Source organism: Panthera pardus, unplaced genomic scaffold, assembly GCF_024362965.1.
Source record: "Panthera pardus isolate Hobbes unplaced genomic scaffold, ASM2436296v1 HiC_scaffold_13, whole genome shotgun sequence".
In the NCBI taxonomy this organism is placed as follows: Eukaryota; Metazoa; Chordata; class Mammalia; order Carnivora; family Felidae; genus Panthera; species Panthera pardus.
Genome location: NW_026526688.1, coordinates 199,711,095 through 199,730,833, shown reverse-complemented (window position 1 = coordinate 199,730,833; position 19,739 = coordinate 199,711,095). Strand labels below are relative to the sequence as shown.

Below are 19,739 nucleotides of genomic sequence, written 5' to 3'. Positions count from 1 at the left end.
TGGAAGGCTGAGAACAGCGTTAGAGGTCAGAGGAGGTCGGGAAGAGGAAAAAGGACTTTTATTTGTGTAGCTTTCTTTGTGCCGACTACAGAGGGAACGAGAGGGTGAGGCAGAAGGCCTGACACAGCAGCCCTCTTGTTCTGTCTTACGATTTGGTGAGTCAGCAGTTTGGACGGGACGCGGCTGGACAGCTCCACCCCACAAAGCATCGATGGGAGTCACCCGCTGGTATTCAGCTGCATGCAGGGCGAGGCTGGAGGGTCCGAGGTGGCTTTCCTCCCGTGCCTGGTGCCTCTGCCAGTTCATAATAACGGTTTACCTTCAGTGAGTGCTAACTGGATGTTCTAAGCACTTCACAGGGGACAGACTCCTCGCTGCAATCCTCACTAATTGGGTGGGCTCTGATAGGACCCCCACTCTACAGACAAGAAGACCGAGGCAGAAAGAGAGGTGATTTGCACAAGGTCACAGTGCTAGTGAGTGGCTGAGCCAGGATTAGGACCCAGGGTGTCTGGCTCGGATTCCCAGAGGTTAACACAGCACCAAAAAAAATCGCTTCATGGGGAATCCGGGAAGGCTTCCTTCTGGAAGGAAGAGGGAACAGAGCTGGCCGGGCACCTGCAATCTGGCAGAGCTCATTCGTAGCGCTCAGAGCATCCTTCCCCGCCCAGATCTCACCGGGCAGGTGACGGGCAAGGCCCCCGCTCCCCACTGAGAACCACCCCCCCCCACCACTGTGGGAAGAGAGGGGACCAGAGCCAACCTCTCTGAGCCCAGCTCCCCTGGGGAGGCTCAGGCTGTGTCAACGGGGGCTGGGCGTTATCAACCATGTTGGTTCTCTTTCAGCTTGAGGAACTTCAGAGAAAGCAACACGAGGCAAATTCGGCCGTGGCTCCTTTGAAGGTAATGATGTCTGTGAGATCGATACGCGATGTCCCTTTCCAAAAAAAAAATAAGATAAAATAACGAGCTTAGTATCTTCCCCATTCTAGATGTAGTCCGTGTCTATTATGAAATAAAACTGGAAAGAAAACTGGGAGAGACAAATACCACCCTAAATCCCCGTTTGAACCTAGTGCTTTCATTAATTTTCTTCCAGTATATTTTGCGTGTGTCTGAGGCCCCGCCACACCTCCCTGTCCGTGTCCTGCTTTCCTGCCTGAGAGCGTGACCCAGAGGGACTGTCCCCGTCTGTCCCGACCTCTGAAGCTATGGCACGTGCTGGCCGAATGCACGAGGCCCTGGTGTTTTGGGGTGGTGCGATCCAGGGGACCCGGGGAGCCCCGGCCTCCACCTCAGGCCACCCTCCTGCCCTGCCAGCCGGTACTGGGTGCCCAAGCATCACTGCCTAGGGAATGTTCCTGGGCCTCCGGGCTGGGCTGGGCCGGAAGTCCTGGCAGGAATAGATGGTCACCTGCTCTTCCGATGGAGCAGGAGGGCACATCAGGAGGGAAGGGACTTGCCCAGGGCCACCCTCGAATGAGGAGGGTCTATCTGTCACCCCCTCCAGACATGCCCAGATGTGGGAGGTCATTTCATGGCAGGAGGGTCCCCTCTCGCACCATTCATGCAGCAGATCCCTCCCAGGGGCCATAGTGTGCCCAGCAAAGGCACAGTGATGGTGCAGGGATCTAGGGGAATGTCAGCTTTGACCTTGAGGAGCTCCTGGGCTACGTGGGAGACAGACCCACAGATATGAACGTTAGTTGCTGGGATAGAAGGAAGCCTGGAGCCGGGCACAGAGGGACAGCAACCCCTTTGCCCTTAACAATGACCATTGTACAGATGAGCAAGTCAAGGTGTAGAGAGGAGCTTGGTCACAGAGACGCTCTGAGCCTGGACCCCACCCAGAGGGCAGTGGGGAGCCCCTGAGGGTGTGTGGCTGTATGGCTACTTTTCAAAGGTGTTCTGGCTTCGGGGCGCAGGGAGGGGGCCGAGCTAAGGCGGCACAGGTGGATACAGCGCAGGGCCCAGAGCCCAGCCCAGCTGCCCGGCCCCCAAGGGTGCCCTGCCTCCGCGGACCCGCCTGGAGCACCTCTGCTCCCACCCCTGCAGGCCAAGCTGGCTTCTCTGGTCCAGAAGTGCCGGGAGAGGAACCGCCTCATCACGCACCTGCTGCGGGAGCTGCACCGACGCGGGGCCGAGGATCACCTGCTCTCCGAGACGGCGCGGGGCATGGTGGATGACGTGGCACTGGCCGAGTACGCGGCCGCCTTCCTGGCTCCGGCGCTCCCAGAGGTAGTCTTCACAGACCCGCTGACACTCTTCCTCCGGGAGCTGAGGGCACACGGCCTGCCTGTCCACCTGCTTGACCCGAACCGTCCCTCCCTCCCTCTGTCCACTGAGCCCACCCAGAACACGCCCAGGACTCTTGCTCTGGGCCGGCCCCTGTGCTCCTGGCTGGTGCAGGACGGCGAGCTGGGCATCCTTACCCTTAAAGTGCTCACAGCACATGCAGGAGACAGACACACACAGCCACAGTCCTACAAGCCCCGCGACACTTACTTCACCAGAGGGTTCTTGCACGTGTGCCTCAGGGCCTTAGCACTTACCGCGTCCTCTGGCAGCATCCTTGCCTGTCCCGCAGCCTCCCAGCCATCCTTCAAGGCACAGTTCAAGTGTGACCTTGCCCAGGGAGGCTTCCCTGATTCCCATGCACCACAGAGTCAGCCACCTCCTCTGTCCTCCATGGCACGTGGATGTTCATGACATGGCACGTGAGAGGGATTTTGCCCTGCTGTCGTGGGAGCTTTGTCAGCACCTCTCTGATGGGGCCAGAGAGGCTCCGTAACCATCTGTGTCTCCCTAGTGCCTGGCACAGAGAAGCCGCCCGGGGGAGACTGGTTGAATGAATGAAATAATGAACTGGATGAATGAGGGTCTCCTCTCCTAATAGTCAACCAAAAAGGAAACTGAGGCCCAGAGAAGTTGGGAGACTCACTCGAGGTCACACAGCCCCCAGGTAGTGTGGACGGTCTGGATGCCGGCTCTGACCCAGGTCTGGGGAGGGGCTCCTGGATCCGTGCCCAGCTCTGAACAGCAGCGTCCCGGCATTTGTGTGCAGGGTATGGTGGGTGCTCACTGAGCCCACCCTCCACACACACACGCGTGTAGACACAGCCGGCCCTGCTCCCCACGCTCCTGATCAGCAGCTCGGCCCTTCCCAGCCCAGCTCTGCAAGCCCGGCCTTCTCTGTCCCTTCCTTTCCCCCATAGTCATCAGAGGCCCCCTGGTCCCAGCCACCAACCAGCCCGGGAGATGGAGACCGGGAGGCCCAGGGATCTGCTCAGGGCTGCGTGACAGTTGAGTTCAGAGCCAGAGTTGGAATCCGGAGTCCCAGACTCTCAGTCCGGTGCTCATCTCTCTGCCCGAGTGGTTCAAACCTCTTGAGAGCCAGGATAGGGCTGAGGAAGGAAGTTAGCATGTTGTTGAGAAGCTTTGCACAGTCTCTGTGTTGACGGAGGCAGGACAGAAAGCCGAGTTCCGGGGTGTGGGCTGCAGTCACCCGGGAGGGCCAGCTGGCCCCCTGCTGAGAAGGCATCATAGCAGTGAGAGCCCCACCTCCCAGGGGCTGCTCTGAAACTAGAACTGAAATGTTCACCGGGATTGGCTGGGCTGACTCATAATGACCAAATTCACAGAGACTGATGTACAAACCTTAACACTAATGTATCAGTTTCCCATGAGAGCTAGAACCATGTGCAGGCTGAAGTTTTGGAGGGATGGATGGAAACTTGTCCACATATTCTCCCCCTGTATACTGGAATTGTCAGGAAATCAAGTTCATTCATTCATTCCTTCGTTCGTCTGTTAGTCACTAAACATTTATAACCAGGTCATTTTGGAGGCTGGAATGAAAGCAGGGAGAATGAATGGTGTTATCAGCCTGATTCATTCATTTCCTGTAAGAATGTGCTCCCGGGGCCGGACTTGCGTCCCGGGGTGTCTTCCCCGAGACCTGTTGAAAGCAATGGCCAGTTACATAAGCTTCTACTCCCTTCTTTTAAGGACTTGGACTCTGCCCTGCCTCCTTTTGCATTCCTTTACAATTCCGCTCTCCAAGAACACCCCTATTTGCACGATCGGGGGGACGCCTCACGACTCCCTGTGCAAACCACAAAATCCTGGCTGTGCCGTTGCCCCCTACCGTGACCTCAAGTGTCGAGCGCTGAGGGGGAGAAACGGTGAATCATTTCTCAGAGCAAACCTGCCGACAGCGGAGGAGTAGATAATCGTGAGTCGTGGTGAGGGTCATGAAGGAAGCGAAAACGGGACTGGGGCAGAGACTGACTGACTATGTGTGTGTCTCTGGGCAAGACTCGTACTTGTTCTGAGCCTCAGTTTTCCAGTCTGTAAAATGGGAACAGGACCGCCTACTGGGCAGAGTTGACATGAAGACAGCTCGTTTGTGAAGCGCCCTGTATGGGGGGGGGGGGGGGGTGTGGTCCCACTTGGTGGGAAGCTGGTCTGTGTGTGGGCAGCTGTCAAGAGGGTGGCCACTGTCTAGCTCTATGGCCTTAGGAGGGGACACTTCCACGTACCCCTTACAGCGCTCGGACGCTGTCCCAAGTGCTTCATGGAGCTGACTCGGGAGGTCCTCCCACAGGCAAGGTGCTGTCATGGTCCCTTCTCCAGTTGAGAAGCCTGAGGCTCAGGGGTCTCAAGTCCTGCCCAGAGACACACATCTACAAGTGGCTCTCCAGCTCGGCCTTCTCTGCAAGAGGCCGTGTGCCTGAGCTGAGCTGGGCTTTGACGTTGACAGGGGGCCCCCGCACCCAGCCAGTGCCGTCACAACCCCTGCGGGAGGGGGGTAGGGTGCGTGCGCATGCACCGTTGGGAATATGGGCGGTGCGGGGTCTGGCATGTCCCAGGCCCTCAAGGACTCGGTCCCTCTTGTTTCCGGAAGGCTGGCCCTCCGAGTGCGGCTACAAGGCCGTGATGTGTTTAAGAAACCAAGGGTGTTCCGGGCTGGCTGCAGGGCCCGGGTGCTTCGTGGAGCAGTGGTGGGAGACTGGCCGGGTGGGAGGTCACTTAGGCTGTGTTCCTCGTGATTGGGGACACCGGTGGTGGTGGTGGAGCAGGTCCCCATGCTCTGGGAAGGCGGACCCAGCAGGTGTAGGGGTGAGACCCGGCTGCAGCCTGGGCGGGGCGGGGGGGCTGTGCACACGGCAGCTTCTCTCTTTCAACAGCCAGTGACTTGGGCTGTGAGGACCGAGGGCCAGGCGGCAGGGCAGAGTGTTGCTGGCGGCCGGGCAGGGGTGGGTTTGACGGGCGCTGCCTCTCATTCAGAGAACACAGATTCCCCGTGGAGGCTTTGGGCTCTGGCTTGCAGCCTGGGGGCGCTGCCCAGCTGGCTGGGGAGACACGGGTGGGCTCGGGGTGGGATGTGCCAGGGCAGAGGGAGCACTGAGGCCCAGCCGTGCTCCCGGAAGCATCCCGGGAGGGCCTGGACCCTGGAGGCTCAGGTGGTCTGGCGCCTGGCTTCGGGAAGAGGCTCCCACTAAATGCAAGGGTCTGACGGAGGACGGGGCTGGGGGCTGGGGTGGGGCCCAACCGGACGGGCCCCACCAGACAGGCCGGTCCTTTATCCACTAGCCGTGGGGATGCTGGCCGAGACTCAGCCCTCCCGCATGCCAGCGTTTTCCATTCGCTCATTTCCTCCTCCCAAAGCCTGCGTTTTTACGGAGGCCACTGAGGCTCCAAGTAGTCTGCTGGTTGCAGACGGCTGCCTTCTCGCTGTGTCCCCACATGTCTCTGGTTACAAGGGCGCTAATCCCATCCCGAGGGCTCCCTCCTTAGGCCCTGATCACCTCCCAAAGGTGCCCTCTGAATACCATCACATAGGGGTGCTGTGCTGGCCCTTGGCATGTCTGGCCTTGCACGTGCCCCGGTGTCTTTCCTCCAGCTCAGCTCAGGCACTGGTTCTAAAGTGGGGCATTTCCCTGAGGCCAGCTCGGCCAGCTTCCCCACCATCTTTCAGCGGGCAACACGGGGGTCTCGCCACCTCCCTGCCTGTACCCGGAGGTGGGAGCAAGGGGAAGGCAGGTTCCTTCCCTTTTTTGGATTCCTGAAAACCCCTCTGGGAGGTGGGGGCGGGGGTCTCAATTCCACCCACCCCTCAAGCTTGGCTTAAGTGGGCAGTGTCCCCCGCCCCCAGGCCCAGGACACCTGTTTTCTCCCCGGCTTCTGCCAGGACCTAGGCTGTTGACATTCCCAAGCCAAGAATGAGGCACACCTTTCTTTGTGGTTTCTATTCAGGTGTCATCCCCTCCTTGGGGGCAGATGCCCTTGGTGGGAGGGGGGAGCTGGGGAGGGGGTGCCAGGGCTCACCCCGGAGACGGCCCTGGTTAGGGTGCAGGCACGCCCTCCTGCCTGAGCCTGAACCACCTACCCCGGGGTCTGGCCTGCTGTCAGCTCAACAAATGGCAGGTCCCATCGGAGAACTTGATGAGTGGGGCCTGCCTGGCACCCAGCAGTTCCGGGACTCGGGGGTCACTGTATTTTCTCCCGGCACATTTGTACCAGGCAGACGGACACGCCCCAGACCCCGAAGAATTGCCAGCCTGTGACCATGGTGCTCCCCCCTCACCTTCCTAAGCTGCCTGTTCCCTTAGGCCAGGGGGCTGCGGTCCCTCCACCGGGCTCTGTGAGGCTTCAGTAAGACCTCGTGTCAAATGGCCACACGAGCTGTCACGTACAGGCACTCAGAGAGCACCGGGGTCCCCGGGCGGAGGTCGGGGGAGCTGTCTGCACCGCAGCCCTGGGCGGGGGCAGGCGACCGGCAAGGGGGCTGCTACCTTTGCTTCCTCTTGCCCTGCGCTCTCCTTTTCCTCCACCTCCTTGCTCTCCTCTGGGCATCGTCAGCGAGATCTATAGACCGCCTTCCAGAAAAGCAATCGCGTCTTCACAAGCAGCAGCAGGGCTCAGAGCCCTAAACTCCCCTAATTCATTAAATCGGCAACCCCCAGGCCTGGGCCTCCAAGGATCCAGGAAATGATTCTCCCTTTAGCTCTTGCCTTTTATGAAATTTAGAATATGGCCCCCAAAAGTTTACGTGGGGGAGGGAGGGGAGCGGTGCCCACAGGACGAACGGTAGTCCGCTACCCTGTGTGGAGCATTTCGTAGACATCCACTCTCCTCGCGTTCCGACAAGCCCCGCCAGGAACACGTGAGTGCCTCCATTCTGCAGATGGAGGCGGCACGGCTCAGGGTCTGGGGTGTCTTACTTGGCCGAGACCAAGGAGGCGGCAGAGCCAGGATTCTGCGTGGCGGTGCCCGGCCCTGAGCCTCTCCAGGCCGGTGGGAAGAACGAGGGGCAGGAAGGGAAGGAGGATCTGTGGCTCCCCGATCACAGGCTGCCCCCTGGCCGTCGGTGGGATGGGTCTGAGGCTACTCTGGACACGAAGGTCAATGAGACCTCGTTCTCGTGGCGAAGGAGTCAGCATCAAATGGGCCCCCCTGGGAGGCTGGTGCGAGGGACAGTAAACGTGTGGAGAGAGGAGAGAGGGACTGGATGGGGAGTATGCTTCCTGGAGGAGGCGGCACACACACCAGGCCTGGAGGGATACAGAGGGGTCGTAGTAGCCAGAAAGGTGGATCGAAGGCCGTCTGGGCCCCGGAGAGCTGGACGTGGGCGGGCACAGGGCTGCGAGCCGTGATGGTGCCGGAGGACACGCGGTGTCCCCGGGGATATGAGCGCAGCGCCCCGTGAGCGGAAGAAGAGGCAGCGTGCCTAATACAGAAGGCTCCAGTAAGTGGGGCCGGTCAAGATGGTCAAGCCATAATCTGTGCCCTTGTGTATCTGTCGCTGGGTTGGTCAATCCATTTTCGAGGGGACAAAAGAGTCCCTTGTCACGGCACAGCCCGGAGGGGCTATGTGAGAAGCAGGTGGGTGAAATCAGGGAAGACTTCCTACCGGAGGGGACATTTCAGTTGGGTTGTGACATATACATAGAAGTTCGCCAGAGAAAGAGAGAAAGGGCAGGGGTCTTCAGGCAGGGGGCCAGCTGATGTAACTACCTCGAGGACACAGTGATGGGGAAGCGAGATATCACAGTGACACACGGGCCCCTGCCCCGCCAGAAACGCCCAAGAGGAGGCAAGGTCTGGGCTGCTGGTCTGGAATCTGACCTGCCTTGAAGGTCCAGCCCTGCTCTTGTTAAACCAGTCGGGACACACCAGCTAGCCAACTTTGCTGCACCCCCTTTTGTAGACCCTGCGCGGTCGTGGGACCCAGGAGGACAGGCACCCGGTCTACACGGTGGTGCAGTGGGGAGTCCGGTTCAAGCCCGACCTGAATTCCTGGGTCACTGCGCCAGGGACCCCGGGGCAGCTCAGCAATCGGCCGGTGCAAGGTCTGGCAGGACCTCCGTGGAGGAAGAACATCTCTCCTGGAAACTTTGCCGTCCAGCCGCCCTCATTTTCTCCCCCCACTTTTCACAGCAGTTTCTACAACACATTAATCACAGTCTCCGTTTGGAGACTTAATCTGAGTAGAGAAAATGCAATGGCTTTCCTGCACCTGTGTTCCCTAAGAGCAGATTCTGGACTCCTTCGAGGGTCACGGGCAGAGGGGGGAGGGGTGGCTCTGACCGGAGACTGTGCTTTGCGCGGGATGGGGGGGTGGGCAGTGCATGACCTGCTTCCTCCCAGTTGCAGCCACCCGCGGGAGGCTTGTTCTCCTGGATCACGTGGAATAACTGCTGCCTCGTCTTTTCTTCCAGACCAGCCACCGCCTGGATGTCGAGTCTGAGACGGCAGCAGCTGTAAGAGGTCAGTGCGATTTTCAATTAGCGCTATCTGTGTGCTCAGACGCCAGGACCATCTGACAGGTGGGCCAGGGTCAAGTGTAGACTGTGAGGAACCAGCCCCGCCGTCTCCCCCTCCCGCCCTACTTGGCCCTGCCTTCCCGCTCCCCAGTGTAAGGAGAACACAGGACGAGAAACACTCCACAGAAGTGGCCGGTGTCCTCAGCCCTGTGGTTTCGCTCCTGGAAGCTCATCCTAAGGAAATAATTCTCTGTGTGGAAAAACTCAGTGGACAGGTGTATTCATGCCCTGGCGTTTCTGATAATGAAAAGCTCTGTGGGGCGGGGGCCCTCCAGCATTGTCGATGAGCCCTGTCTTTTAAAAATTTAGGACAGGGGTGCCTGGGTGGCTCAGTCGGTTAAGCGGCCGACTTCGGCTCAGGTCATGATCTCACGGTCCGTGAGTTCGAGCCCCGCGTCGGGCTGTGGGCTGACGGCTCAGAGCCTGGAGCCTGTTTCAGATTCTGTGTCTCCCTCTCTCTCTCTGACCCTCCCCTGTTCATGCTCTGTCTCTCTCTGTCTCAAAAATAAAATAAATGTTAAAAATAAATAAATAAAATAAAAAAATAAAAATAAAAATTTAGGAGAATATCATATCTGAGATGGGGAATGGAATGCACTGGATGATTACAGGGATAGGGCTATGTAAGCACATCGTCTGTATGAGTAGCAACTTAAGCGGGCGGATAAACTCAGATTCTCACAGCGGTTATGTAGAAACATGGTAGCGGATGATTGCTTTTGTTCTGTTTAATATGATTATTTTTAAATTTGTTTTAATGTTTATTTTTGAGAGAGACAGAGTGTGAGCGGGGGAGGGGCAGAGAGAGAGGGAGACACAGAATCCAAAGCGGGCTCCAGGCTCCGAGCTGTCAGTGCAGTGCCCGACGCAGGGCTCGATCCCACCAACCGTGAGATCGTGACTGGAGCCGAAGCCAGACGCTTAACCGACTGAGCCACCCAGGTGCCCCTGTTGTGTTTATTCCTAAAAAGGAAACTCAGATGCTACCTGGGCAGATAGGATTTCCCTGGTTAAGTGCAGCATGCTGCCAGCATGGGGGAAGGGATTCGTTCAGCATTCTGCTCACGTCGGATGCTCAGTAGAAACGTGGAGAAAGTGGGGCGCCGGCCGGGGTGGCTCAGCCAGTTAAGCCGTGATCATTGGCTTAGGTCATGACCTCCCGGTTCTTGAGTTCAAGCCCTACATCGGGCTCCATGCTGACAGCGTGGAGCCTGCTTAGGGCTCTCCGTGTCCCTTTCTCTCTGCCCCTCCCCAGCTCACTTTCTATCTCTCTCAAAATAAATAAATAAACTTTAAAAAAAAGAAACACAGAGGAAGCACGGATGGCATTGCCTGCAGGTGAGTGGGTTGCTCTTGAGATCTGCTTATCTGGCAACTCTTATCACAGGATCTTGTGCTTGCCAGCTGTGTAATCTTGGATGAGTTAATTAGCCTCTCTGAGCCCCAGAATCTTATCTTTTAAAGGAGGATAATATGACCTTTCTCAGGAGTGTCTTACTGACTGACCCAAAAAGAGAGATCTTTTCTCGGTCTTTGTCCGGTCAGGATGGGCCTGCCCCCTGTACTGTCGTGTCCTCCTAGCAGTCTGAGTTGGCATCTGTTTTCACAGTTGGAAGGGCATGAATTCCACTTGGCCCTTCATCTGCCACTAATTTGTGCAAGTGTCTTTCCTTCTGTGGCCTCAGCGTCCTCAGAAATGGGCTCGATTGATTGAGTTACTTGTTCCTTAAAGATTTCCAGAAGGCTACTGAGTACCAGACCCAGGGGGTGTATCTCAGAGTTTACAAAAGTGGGTCAGCTTGGGGCCCCTGGGTGGCTCAGTTGGTTAAGCGTCCGACTTCAGCTCAGGTCACGATCTCGCGGTCCGTGAGTTTGAGCCCCGCGTCGGGCTCTGAGCTGACGGCTCAGAGCCTGGAGCCTGCTTCCGATTCTGTGTCTCCCTCTCTCTCTGCCCCTCCCCTGTTCATGCTCTGTCTCTCTCTGTCTCAAAAATAAATAAACATTAAAAAAAAATTAAAAAAAAAAATGGGTCAGCTTGCAGAGGTGGTGGTCCCTGTGTTGAACGAGCTGACATCCAAGGAAAGAAAGCTGATGAGGGCAGGTAGTTTTCTAGGATACCCACAGCCATGACGGGACCATCAGAAGGGTGTGAATAAGGCACTCAAGGGTTTGTGGGCATCCGAGAGGGCCTCTGTCATGGGTACGTGGGGATCTGGGAATGAAAGAGAATGGAAAAGCTTATTCCAAGGCTCAGAGACTTGTGATTTTTAGAGTAGATTTCTGGTCTGAGGCTTGACTGAAAATATTCTTTTCTAGCTCAGAAATACCTCCCGAAGCCCAAAACAGACAGTGTCATCATCCAAAGACCTTTGCATTCAGAGTCCTGGCCTGTTCCCGAGGCTGAGTGGCCAGCACAGAACACGGCTAGACCGGATTCACCAAAGGTGAGAGGACATCAGTCATCTAATTTCTTCGATAAACTTTTGTTTTTATCAAGACTGTAACACACATATGGAAAACGGCACAAATTGTAAGTGTACAGATCAATGAATTATCATGGAGTGACACCCCAAAAGCCATCACCAGGTTGAGAACTAGAAAAACGACCAGCACCACAGAAACCCCTTGGTTTCCCTTCCTAGTCTCTATCTATTATCTACCATTTAATTTGTGGTTTTGGTCAAGTCATGTGTTCGGTGTCTGGTTATTTTTCCCTGAGTGCTAGACATCATGTGTCAAAACCTAAAGGTATAATTTGGGGTTCTGCCTCATAGTGTATTGTCTTCATCCAGAGCGCGCTTCCTTTTGCTTGTGACAGGTGGCTAGGCAGGGCTCAGGCCATTCCTCACATCATAACCTGGTTCAGAGATGGTTTCAGTACTTATGAGTTCTGTTTTCCTTCCCGTTCACTCTCACTCCTTGGGCATAGCCTTTGGCGTCCTGACCAGAAGACTGTAGTGTTTACCAGCATCTTTTGCCCGTGGCCCTTGTCAGTCCCATTAGCTGGGAAAAGCCTCGCTTAGCCTTCTGCATCACAACTGCCACTGTTACCGTAGGCTCTCACCTGGAGGGAAGTATGGCCTCCACGGCCATGCCAGTGACTCCCGGCTTCTCTCCTGTTTTCAGCTTTAGTCCCTCAGATCCTGCCCATCTCCGTAGCTCTCAGACGGTTTAAATAGAAGGTGTGCTCTGTTCTGTCCAGCTTTTCTAGTATTTACCAGAGGTTCAGTCCAAAATGTCCTAACCAAGTGGAGCCACAGCAGCCCCCTCTTTTCTCAGAGAGAACATATTTTACTGATGAGATGTGAAGTCTGACGGGCTTGAGTTCAAATCGCAACTGTAATTCAGCGTGATGTTGGGCAGAGGACTTACTATGTCTGTGTCTCTGCTTCCTCGTCTGTAACATGGGGATGATACTTCCAACTGCTAGTATGATCACAAAATCAGGTAAACAGGGCTGAATAAGTATGTGAACAAGAGAGATGCTCAGGAGAAAAAGAAAGTCGCCATTACTCAGGAGGAATCTGATCTTATTCTTAGCATTTCATCTCAGCCTATTGGTGATTTCCTTCCACCTGTCATTCGCGTGGCATCTCTCCTGCCTCCATGATTACATTAATTTTTTTATCTAAAAAATGGAGACAGTATCTACCTCTTAGAATTGTTAGGACAGTTCAGTGAAAGCACACACATAACATGCTTGCTATACTGCTTGGTACATGAGAGGTGGTCAATAAATGACAGCTATTGTTACTGGCCTTCATTTATTTTTAAAATTTCATTTATTTATTTTTCAAAGAGAGAGAAAGAGAGAGAGAGAGAGAGAGAAAGCAAGTGGGGGGAGGGGCAGAGAGAGAGAATCCCAAACAGGCTCCACACTGTCAGCACAGAGCTGATGCGGGGCTCAATCTCTAGAATTGTGAGATCATGACCTGAGCCGAAATCAAACGTTGGATGCTTAGCCAACTGAGCCACCCAGGCGCCCCTATTGGTGACCTTCTTAAACATTTTTTCCCCTGACTGGTGACTTTAATTTTAAATTACTCGTCTACAGGTTTATTACCTAAGAATGAGTACTTTTTTTTGTTTTTTTGTTTTTTTCCCAGCTTTGGTCTTTTCCTAGGAAAATTTCCTCTGACTTTTGACCTTTGGCCTGGCTTATCCCAAGCAATAGAAGGCATTCTAGAAAAAGGAAACAGTACCAGCAAAGACGGAGGGGTCAATGCTCCTCAGGTGTCAGGGGCATTGCGGGCAGTTAAACGTGGCCGTGGCAGGAAGTAAGAAGGTGTAGAGAGGGGTCTTAGAGATCCCAGTGATGATGTTAAAAATTTTTTAATGTTTTGTTTATTTATTTATTCATTTTTGAAGGACACAGAGAGAGAGAGTGTGTGTGTAAGCAGGGGAGGGACAGAGAGAGAGAGGGAGACACAGAATCCGAAGCAGGCTCCAGGCTCCGAGCTGTCAGCACACAGCCCGACGTGGGGCTCGAACCCATGAACCGTGAGATCATGACCTGAGCTGAAGTCGGATGTTTAACCAACTGAGCCACCCAGGTGCCCCCCGGTGATGATGATGATGAGAGTAACAGTGGGAAAGAAGCCCCCCGGCCCCTTCCCGAATGCCTGCTCGCCGTGTGCAATGCACTGGCTCTTTCAGTCCTCACGAGGGGCTTACAAAATAGGTGTCAGAATTTGCCCCCTTTACCTGTGAGAAAAGACAAGATGCAGAGGAGGTATATAGCCGACCCTGGGTCACGCAGTTCATAGGCAGCAGAGCTGGGGTCCCACCCAGGCAGCCTGGCTCTGGAGCTGGGGCTGCGGCCACTAAGTGGCCAGACGGTGAGAAGCCTTCACGGGAGGGATGGGAACAGTCTCTCCTGCCCCCTGCACGGCCCAGCCTGGAGTTCAGGGTGAGAAAAACCCCGCGAGGGCGTGCGCTAGGTGGTGCTGGCCAGAAACTTGAGGAAATGGGCAGAGCATAAACTGAATGAATGAATGAATGAATGAACCAGAAGGTGCTCCAAGTTTCCGGATTGTTCTTTAGCTTTCTTCAGAGTCATTGCCACGCACATCGAATGCCACCATTAAACACGCTTCCTCCGTTGGACGCAGTTACAAATCCGCGGGATGTTGGCCTGACTCTGCAGCGAGATGGTGGGATGTCGGTACAGGCATTTTTGTTCCCCTGCTTTGCGAGCACCTGGCCCACAGGGGGCCCTCTCAAGGGCCTGTGGGACGCAGAATCAGAGCGAGGGGCTGGTGGGCTCTTTGTCTAGAAGGTCACGGGGCACCTGGTCCCCCCCCCACCCCACGCAGGCTGCATCCTGCTCCGCTGTGCAGGGCATCAAGAAGCAGAGAGCCCGTTGCCTTGTGGGACAACAGATTGCGAGCCATAGATCCGGGCTGGCTCGAGGGGAAGGGCTTCCTGTGGTGAAAATGAGTTTGTTAAATAACTACACTAGGGGATCAGTGACCTAGCAGCAAAACGAGGTCATTGTTGAAGGGCAGTAGCTAAATTTGGCACATGTCACAATTCTATTATTTTATGGTCGAGCTTAGAGAAAAAAAGAAAGAAAGCAGGGAGGGCCTGGAAATACACACAAATATCCCAAGAAGGCTGGTAAACCTTTGGTGATGGAGGCAATGTCTGTCCCTGTGTCACAGCCTGGTCATGCCACTGCCCCACTGAAGACCCTTCATCTGTCCTGTGTGTGACAGCCGGCTGTAGGGGTGAACGGTGCAGGCCCAGGGGTTGAGCGACCTGGGCTCAAATCCTGACTCTGCCTCCTGTTGGCTGTGTGGCCATAGGCAAGTCACTTAACCTCTCTGGGCCTCTGTTTCTTCATCTGTACAATGAAGTAATAATCCTAGTTGCCTCTTTGGGTTAAAGACGGAATGAATCAATATGTATACATTGCTTAGCATGATATCCGGCACATCATAGGAGCTCCAGAAATGTTCGCTGCCATAGGCTGAACCGTAGGAGACATTGTACTACCTTCTTGCGACAGAATCTGCGGTTTCATGAGGTTTAAACTATTATCATTGACAAGTGCAGATTCCTTAAGTTGCTGGTTGCACGTTACTCTACATGCAATGACCTTCAGCTTTTAACAGCAGAATCCTGCTCCTTCTCGAAAGTCTGGCTCAGACACCGCCTCCTCCAGGAGGCCTTCCTGCCCCTCAATGTATGGTCAGTGCTCCCCTCCCGGGTGCTCCACTGACGGGTGCGTGGGCCTCTCTTCCGGCACTGATTCCGCAGTGGACCTGCACGTTTTTTGGCCTGCCTGTGCCGCTGGGTGGGGAGCACCCTGGGGGAGGGGCCGGTCCAGGCGGGGCACACGGGCCAGCGCCCGATGACCAGCATTTCCTCTCCTTCCTGGCTGTGCCTCTTTCTCAGCCATCAGTGGCACTGCGTGTGCCACGCCACCCACTGGTCACGGCCTCCCGAGGGCATGGGAGAAGTTTGCTCCCTTCTGCCCATCTGACTGCTGAGGCCCTCTGCCAGAGGACCGAGCAGAGACATAAGTAGGACTGACACTGCCCAGCATGGGGATCCTTCCTTCCGTCATTTGCGGGGAAGGTGCTTGATAACTGTGGGTGCTGGGCATGGAGGGCTGACATGCGTATGATAGGTAGGGGTGGAGCTCCAGAAAGAGTGGGTGGGGCTTTGAGGGCAGGTGGGCTTGGGTTCAGCAGCTGCATAGATTTAGGCGAGCTATTTAGGGTCTCTGAAACAGGCACCTGTTTCCCCATCGGTCATGCAGGCCTGATGACAGCCTGGTGGGAGGGCTCAGTGGAAACAGGTGAACCAGCTCGGTGGCAAGAGCCGTGGGCGGTGCCCGGCATGAGGTCAGCAGCCAGTCGACATCGATTGCCGCTTGATGGGACACTCGCCATCTCTCGTCCCTGTAAACAAGAAACGTCCCTGCTCTATGGGGACACCATCAGTGATTGTCCTGGCAGACACCTGCTGGATGACGTGGTGAGGGCCACCCCCCAGCCCCTGTTCCTCCCCCGCCGCACCGTGAAGGCATCGTGTGCCTCGTTGAGCTGTATAGGAGGACGTGAGCGGTGCAGGGGGAGCACTCGTGCCGGGCACACAAAGCCTCCGTAAATGTTCCTTCCTGTTGCCGTCTCTTCCCTGGATAAGTGTGGGATGAGGGGGCTTTTACGAGCTTGGAGAGGCAGAGACCATTTCATTCTGCTCTTGCCTCCAGCTTCCCCCGCCCTCAGGGCCGACGCCTGGTCCCGGAGCGTGTCCGTGTCCGGCTGCAGCCGCTGTGGAGCCCGCGTGCCCTGCGCGACGCCCGCAGGGAGAAGGCGGGCTGTCCTGTCCCGTCCTCCGAGCCGATGACCCCCCACCGCCCTCTGAGCTCCTGAGTCCTGCGAGGATCCTGGCTTTCCACAAAGAGCTCACACGAAGCATTCGCAGCAATGCCCAGGTCCATCAATCACCGCTGGAGTTATAAATTTAATAGAAGCTCTCACGCTCCGGGGCCATTTCATAGACTCCATAAATATTTGAAGCCGAGCCTTCAGACACGGCTTTAAGGAATTGGTAGCAATCAAAGCCCTCATTCGGTAGCAAGTGGTTTTGCCTCTGGCTCGGGGGTCTGTGCTGCTCGTCGGAGCTTGGGAGAAATACTCGACTGTGCCCGACACATTCCGAGAGCTTTGTCAAGGCAGCAAAGGGAATATTTACCGTACCAAAACCTATTGAATGACTGGTCCGGTGGTTCTCAACTGGGCATGATTTTTCCCAACCAGGGAAAAACTTGGCAACGTCCGGAGACATTTTCTATGGTCCTAACTCGGAAGCCGCTCCCGGCATCTAGTGGGTAGACGCCAGGGATGCTGTTAAATATCCCACGATGCACAAGGCAGTGTCCTACAACACAGGTAATCCAGCCCAGATGTCAACAGTGCCGGGGTTGGGAACCCCTGAACTGGGCTATCAGCTCCTAACATTGATAGCCACAGAGACCTGTGTTGTTATTTTCCTGCCCTTGGGGCCCCTCCCCATGTGTGAAAAGAGCTTTGTCTACTAGATGAAATGCTTGATTTAAGTAATTATATATTTTACATGTTAAGGCATTAAAACCCATCAGAACTTTCTAATAAGGCCCATTTGTTCAACCAACATTTGTTGACATCCAACGAATGCCAGGAAGTATAATGTGAGGGGGAGGGAGGTGAGCCAACTCTGGTCCCTGCCTCAGTTTGCTCACGGGGCAATGGGAGATACACGTATGAACCACGCACCGTGTAGCTCATTAAGAGTGCCGTGAAGCGTGGTGAGATGAAGGTAAGGGCCCTTTCTGCCCAGCCTCGGAAAATGGAGGTCATTCAGGAGGGGATGACTGAGCAGAGCCCCTGGGCCCACTGAAGTGTTCAACACACAGGTGAGGTAGGGAAGGGTGTTGCAGTCAAAGGGAACAGCATGTGCAAAGGCCCCGAGGCATGGAACTGAACTTTGTGCGTGTCATTAAAGATGTGTGCAAAGCAGCCCCTGGCCCAGCCAGCTACGAGGGGTTCCTGCCTCATCCCATCCTGCACCCCTCTCTTTCTCCCTGAGAATAGGACTTATGCCCTGACCTGGGTGTAGGACTCAGGAGTGAAGAAAATGCATCTATCCTGAGAGCAAGCCGCCCAACAAAAGAATCAAGGCGTCTTGCACCACTTATGCCCAGATCCTGTCCCCGGGCTCACCAATCAGAGACACCATCTCTGTCTCTGGAAAGGGACTGGTGAAGGGTTGAGGGAAAGGTCAGAGTTACCTGTCCGGTTCTGTTCCCCCCTGGAATGTCTTGTCACTTCGGGCCAAGGAGGTATCGGGACCAGAGACCTGGGGCTCCCGGGGCAGCAGGCAAACGTGTAGATTATACTTTAATGCGGTTTAACTTTAAATATTGGCAAGTGCAGGGAGGTCCCATCTACCCTTCCCCTGGCCTCCCGTAACGTTCACACCTTATACACCTGACCACACGGCAGTGACAGAAACCAACAGATTTATTTTGAGGGAACCCGGGGGAGCCATTGATTCGTAAGAAAAGCGGGGCAATCGAGCCAGCGACAACACACTGAGCTGCCGCCACCGTGATGAACCCAAGGGGCTGCGTGATGGGTCATCACATCCATCCACCTGTCCTTGCGCTGATTTGCCAACGGACCCGCCCATCCGTTTGTTCAGTGCGCATTCAGCGCTAACTGCCATGTGAGGCCAGGTCCTGGGAAGCAGGAACAAAGAAGATGCAGTCGGTCCTTATCCCCCAGGACCTCCTGGCAACCGTGCGTCCCCATCAGGTGCTCAAGGAACCCCCGATGTTGGAAAACACTGTTGTAACTACAGCCATTCCGGCCACCAACGCCAGCCACGGAATTGCCAGCCGTGTGGCGTCCTATACAGCTGGTCCCTCACGTCGGCGTGGGACCTCTCTTTGGGCGCTGTCTCCACCTTCATTTTGGGACAACGCCGTCAGCTTTGGGCACTGGGGCTACGAGGAAGAGGAGGGATGAGCCAGGTGAGGCCGGGCAACAGCCAGCCGAACCTCACTGCTAAGCCGGCCGGATGCTCTCGAGGCCACCCCTGATCTCCAGGACACTCTCCCCGGGTTCGGGGGCCCTGCCGCCTGTCACGTGAGCGCTCCGCCTCCCGCTTCTCACAGCCTGGGCCTCGGCGGAGAGGCGACTGGGGAAAATCCATTAAAGGAAGCCAAGGCAATCTTTGTAGCATAACACGGTGATTCCATAATAAATCATCTTCAAAGCCAGAAACCACTTATTAACCGGCCTGGGGCTGGCACTTCCTGCCGCCTCAAGCCGGGTCATTGCTTGGGGCTGTGACTCCCCGGTGGTGCATTTGCGATGGCGGATGAAGGACTCTGGCATTTTCTTCACCTCCACCATAGACCCCAGCCCTGGGAAGGGGCCACCCCCTCGCTGGGCCCGATGTGGCCAGCGCCCAGTCTGGTCAGGTGCCCCCGGGGTGGAGGCTGCACCAGCTGGGGCGGCAGAGTGGGGTCAGGCAGGAACCCGGCACGCAGAAGCTGGGGTCAGGCCGCCCCCCACACCGGGAACCGCGCTGTGAGTGACCCGAGGCCTCCGGGGAGCGGCCAGATGGACCAGCCCGGCTGCCGTGGCAGAAAACAATTTGTCAGAGGGCTGTCAATAAGCAACCACGGTGACCTTCTTTGGGACTGCCTGCCCAGGCTCTGCAGAACGGAAGCCCTGAGCCAGAGCGAGGTAATGCACTCCCCCCACCCCACTCCTGCAAAAGGGCCCCACCCGGGCTCTTAAGCAAATCAGATGAGAGTGTTGGCCTGGCCCGTGGCCAAGCTGCAGGGAATGTTAGTGCGTGTCTCTCCCGGCCGCCTGATTCATTGTCCTGCCCTCCGGGGAGGCATTTTCCTCTAGTGGAAGAGGTTCTGCTCAGCAGACACTTCCTGGGGCACCTGCTGGGGCGGGTGAAGGGCCGGGAGCTGGGTCACAGGGGCCTCGTTCCAGGTTTCCATCCTTCAGGCCCCTGGCGGGCAGATGTGCAGGCAGACCAAGACCTCTGGCATGGGCCGGGTGCAGCGGGGCGAACGCCGGGCCCGGGGGCACAGAGCCGCTTAAGCAGCGAAGGGTCAGCAAGGACTTCCTGGAGGAAGTGCCAACTGTGACGGGTCCTGGAGATGAGCAGGGGTCAGCCCCGGAGGGAGGCAGCAGCCACGTGTGCAAAGGCCTGGGGTGCAGTCGGGGGGGCGGGTAGGAAGCAGGGTGGACCTACTTGTCTTTCTGTAATCCTGGGGTCGAAGTTGCCAGAAGGAAGGTGCTGCCTTTTTCTGCAATCGTGCTGTGATTCTCTCGTTTTATTGAACATATGCATTTGGTAGAAGTAAGACATTTTCATTCTTCAAAATCTGGAAGG

At 55.9% G+C, this 19,739-nt stretch overlaps 1 protein-coding gene across 3 annotated transcripts in view; it reads left to right on the top strand.

Moving 5' to 3' along the window:
• The window catches only part of CUNH4orf50 (chromosome unknown C4orf50 homolog), a 114,437-nt gene that overhangs the window by 36,070 nt on the left and 58,628 nt on the right, over positions 1–19,739 (top strand). For 2 of the 3 annotated variants that reach the window (XM_019453744.2, XM_053901706.1), the window contains exons 9-13: positions 847–903; positions 2,056–2,238; positions 8,724–8,772; positions 11,145–11,272; positions 16,048–19,072. In XM_019453744.2, the coding sequence (XP_019309289.2) occupies positions 847–903; positions 2,056–2,238; positions 8,724–8,772; positions 11,145–11,272; positions 16,048–16,299 (669 nt within the window). In that variant the 3' untranslated portion in view covers positions 16,300–19,072. The remainder of the gene's footprint in view (positions 1–846; positions 904–2,055; positions 2,239–8,723; positions 8,773–11,144; positions 11,273–16,047; positions 19,073–19,739) is intronic. The other variant, XM_019453745.2, reaches the window with a different exon arrangement.